General features: G+C 30.5%; 1 protein-coding gene across 1 annotated transcript; it reads left to right on the top strand.

Annotated features, from left to right (window-relative positions):
* Window positions 1-383: 383 nt before the first annotated feature.
* LOC126679815 (WAT1-related protein At5g07050) lies at window positions 384-2,711 on the top strand. Its single transcript, XM_050374812.2, has 7 exons — window positions 384-732; window positions 827-889; window positions 1,172-1,288; window positions 1,381-1,630; window positions 1,721-1,882; window positions 1,988-2,139; window positions 2,355-2,711. Exons 1-7 carry the CDS (start codon window positions 527-529, stop codon window positions 2,617-2,619), a joined length of 1,215 nt encoding a protein of 404 aa, XP_050230769.1. The 5' UTR covers window positions 384-526; the 3' UTR covers window positions 2,620-2,711.
* Window positions 2,712-3,430: the final 719 nt, after the last annotated feature.

The raw sequence follows: 3,430 nt of genomic DNA, 5'->3' as shown, positions 1-3,430 counted from the left end.
GGCGAGAGATCTGGCTGACATATGCTTACTCACTTGTGCTTACTCACTTGTCCTAAAATTATTGAAAATCTATTTGTTATAGTTTTGAAGTTCAATATCTCAATTCAAACAAATTATTTATGTTCAAAATAAAATAAAATAAAAATTTAGTGGCGGTCTAAATAAATAGCTCGTTCCGTTGTAATAATTAAATTAAGCTTATAGACTCTCATCTACACAGATGAATTAATATGGCGATATGTAGACTCGAACTCGTAACTTCCACAATCGTCACACAAAATGAAAACATGATTGATGACAGCACAAATTTAATGCTCATCAAATTATGCTATAGTTCCCTTTAAACCAATATAAATAGGTAGCAGCCAACATCACATTTTCCCTAGGAAGAAACACAACAAAACCAATACATTTTGGCTTTGATCTCTTCCTCTTTTAATATTTCCCCCTTCTCTTCAAATCCTAATTTCTCTTAGATCAACTGAACTTGTTTTAACTTCAGAAAATCATCATCATCATCGTCACCATGAAGCAACAACTAGGCTGCTGCCTTAAGTTTCTTGAAACTTCAAAACCCTACTTTGCCATGATTTCTTTGCAATTTGGTTATGCAGGCATGAATATTATTACCAAAGTGTCGCTTAACCGAGGCATGAGCCACTATGTTCTTGTGGTTTATCGTCATGCCATTGCCACTGCTGTCATAGCTCCTTTTGCTCTATTTTTTGAGAGGTTTTAATCAAATTTTATTCTGTTAAAATTATTTAGAGTATTTTTATTCAAGAAATCTTGATCATTAAACATTTGTTTCGTTTTTAATTTCCAGGAAAAAACAGCCGAGAATTACCTTCCCAATCTTTGTGCAGCTATTTGTCCTTGGTCTTCTTGGGTATATATATACATGCACTCCCTGTTAACTAATTATGTTGGACGGAAACATTTCGACTTCCGCGTTTCATTTCTGTTTCTGTAAATAATTCTTAAAATCATATCATTTTCAAAAATACTTCTAAAATTTCGAAACTCTATATTCAAAACTTTATTTTTGTAAAATGTTTATAACAAAAATTTCTACAAAATGTTGTTTTACCATTTATGTTTCGACGTTTTCATTTGTGTGCAATACAAGTAATCAAACCCTAATACTAAAGTATTTTTTTATTATGTATAGGCCTGTGATAGACCAGAACTTTTACTATGCTGGACTGAAATATACGTCGCCAACTTTCTCATGTGCAATGAGCAACATGCTACCTGCTATGACATTTGTTATGGCAGTCATATTCAGGTAATTCCCACTAAACAAATTACTTATTTATCCTTCTTTATCTATTACTTTCAATTTTCACCCTTTAATTTTGATAAATATTTAATCAACAGGATGGAGATACTAGACATGAAGAAAATAAGATGTCAAGCAAAGCTGGTGGGTACTGTAATAACAGTCGCCGGAGCAATGCTCATGACACTATACAAAGGACCAATTTTAGAAATGTTTTGGTCTAAATATATTCATCCTCGTAAATCCTACGTTACTGATACTAATGGAACCACTGACAAAGACTGGCTTAAGGGCTCGATCCTTCTTATTATTGCAACTCTTGCATGGGCTTCGTTGTTTGTTTTGCAAGTAATCTTTCATACTTTGCCTATTTAAGTTTTTTTTTTCATTTTTTAGTTATTATAAGTAATTAATAAGATGAAATTTTTTATGTGATAGACGAAAGCATTGAAGACGTACAAGAATCATCAGCTGTCCTTAACGACATTAGTATGTTTTTTTGGGACTATTCAAGCAATTGGTGTGACCTTTGCGATGGAACATAAGCCCTCTGCATGGCAAATTGGCTGGGACATGAATCTGCTTGCTGCTGCTTATGCTGTACGTAAATTTCTATATTATTTAGTTGTTTGTATATATTATAATTTATTTCTAAATTTTATCATTAATTTAGTTGTAATTGTGTGTTGTTTTTGGATTGATTAGGGGATTGTGACATCAAGTATTTCATACTATGTCCAAGGATTGGTGATTAAGAAAAAAGGACCAGTTTTTGCAACTGCTTTTAGCCCTTTGATGATGATCGTTGTTGCTGTCATGGGTTCTTTCATCTTGGCTGAAAAGATATTTCTTGGAGGGTAATTAACTCATTTTCTTCTTTATTATGTATATTTATGTACATATATATGCACATGCATGCATGCAACTTCATTATCTTTTAATCAATAGCATCCTCTAGGATATAACAGAGACGATCGCAAATTACTCGAGAATGACTTGAAATTCGAGCTATTCGAATTAATTTTTGAATCGAATCCAAATTTTAAAACTAATTAATTTGTGGGTGGTGCAGTGTGTTAGGAGGAGTTTTGATAGTGATAGGACTATATGCAGTCCTATGGGGAAAGCAGAAGGAGAGAATGGAACAAGATTCTGATGAAGAAATGATTCTTGATCCTGTGAAGGCTCATGACAATTCTATTCTGATTACTAAAGATATTGAAGCCAATGAAATTGATTTACAAAAAGCTGAAGCTAATCATAATAAGCTTTCTGTAGTGGCCATTGCCATGCCAATTTCTATGGCAGACCTTCCCACTCAAGAACCCAAACCCTAATCCAGAGTAATAATTTGATTGGGGTAGGCTTCTTTTTTTTGCTTTGTATAATTATATGATAATATATATGTAATAATGTTAATTTATGTTAATTCCAAGGAGTTTTCTGTTGTGATGAAATTAAATGGGAGAAATCACAAAATATCTCATTTTGCATACGTTCAAATTAATTAAAGTAAAATAATTTTATAAATCTAAAACTTTGACAATTTTAACAAATACATTCCGAAAAAAATTGAACAATATGCTCCATCAATTAACAAGTTGGGACAATTATATCTGAACATCAATTCAATAAAAAAACATGAGTTTTTTTTCCTATCTAGACCAAGTAAATTAATATAAACAATTTATATCGAACCAAACACGTTTTGAATATATTTGTTTAAATTCGTAAAATTAATTAATAGATCATGTTTTACTTTTTATAAATGTTTTAGTCAAAAAGGTCAAATATATGAGCATATAAAATTATTTTTCCATTAATTAAGGACTTGATATTGCTATATTAAATTGATGGCTAATGATTCAAAAAAATCAAACCTTCATACCTTGCAAATTTTAATTCAACATAAAATGTTCAATTTCACATGTACTTTTAATATTTTTAATGACGAATTAGAAAATTTTATATATTCACCATTTAAATTTATTATTATAATTTTAACTATAACTTCTGAAAAAATAATCTTCTAATGCAGTAGATCACCGATCAATTAAATACGACTGAATAAAATTGCTATGAATATCTAACCTTGCGATAAAATTGTCGAAATTAAAAAAATATGGATTTATATAAAGCTGGAAATTC

This window comes from Mercurialis annua, linkage group LG5 (genome assembly GCF_937616625.2).
Source record: "Mercurialis annua linkage group LG5, ddMerAnnu1.2, whole genome shotgun sequence".
Taxonomy (NCBI): Eukaryota; Viridiplantae; Streptophyta; class Magnoliopsida; order Malpighiales; family Euphorbiaceae; genus Mercurialis; species Mercurialis annua.
This window is presented reverse-complemented; position numbering and strand designations above follow the sequence as displayed.

Coding starts and splice junctions, on each gene's coding strand:
- LOC126679815 (XM_050374812.2), top strand. CDS start 527: ATGAAGCAACAACTAGGCTGCTGCCTTAAGTTTCTTGAAACTTCAAAA. Junction 733..826: donor TTTGCTCTATTTTTTGAGAG/GTTTTAATCAAA, acceptor TTTAATTTCCAG/GAAAAAACAGCCGAGAATTA. Junction 1,289..1,380: donor GTTATGGCAGTCATATTCAG/GTAATTCCCACT, acceptor TTTAATCAACAG/GATGGAGATACTAGACATGA.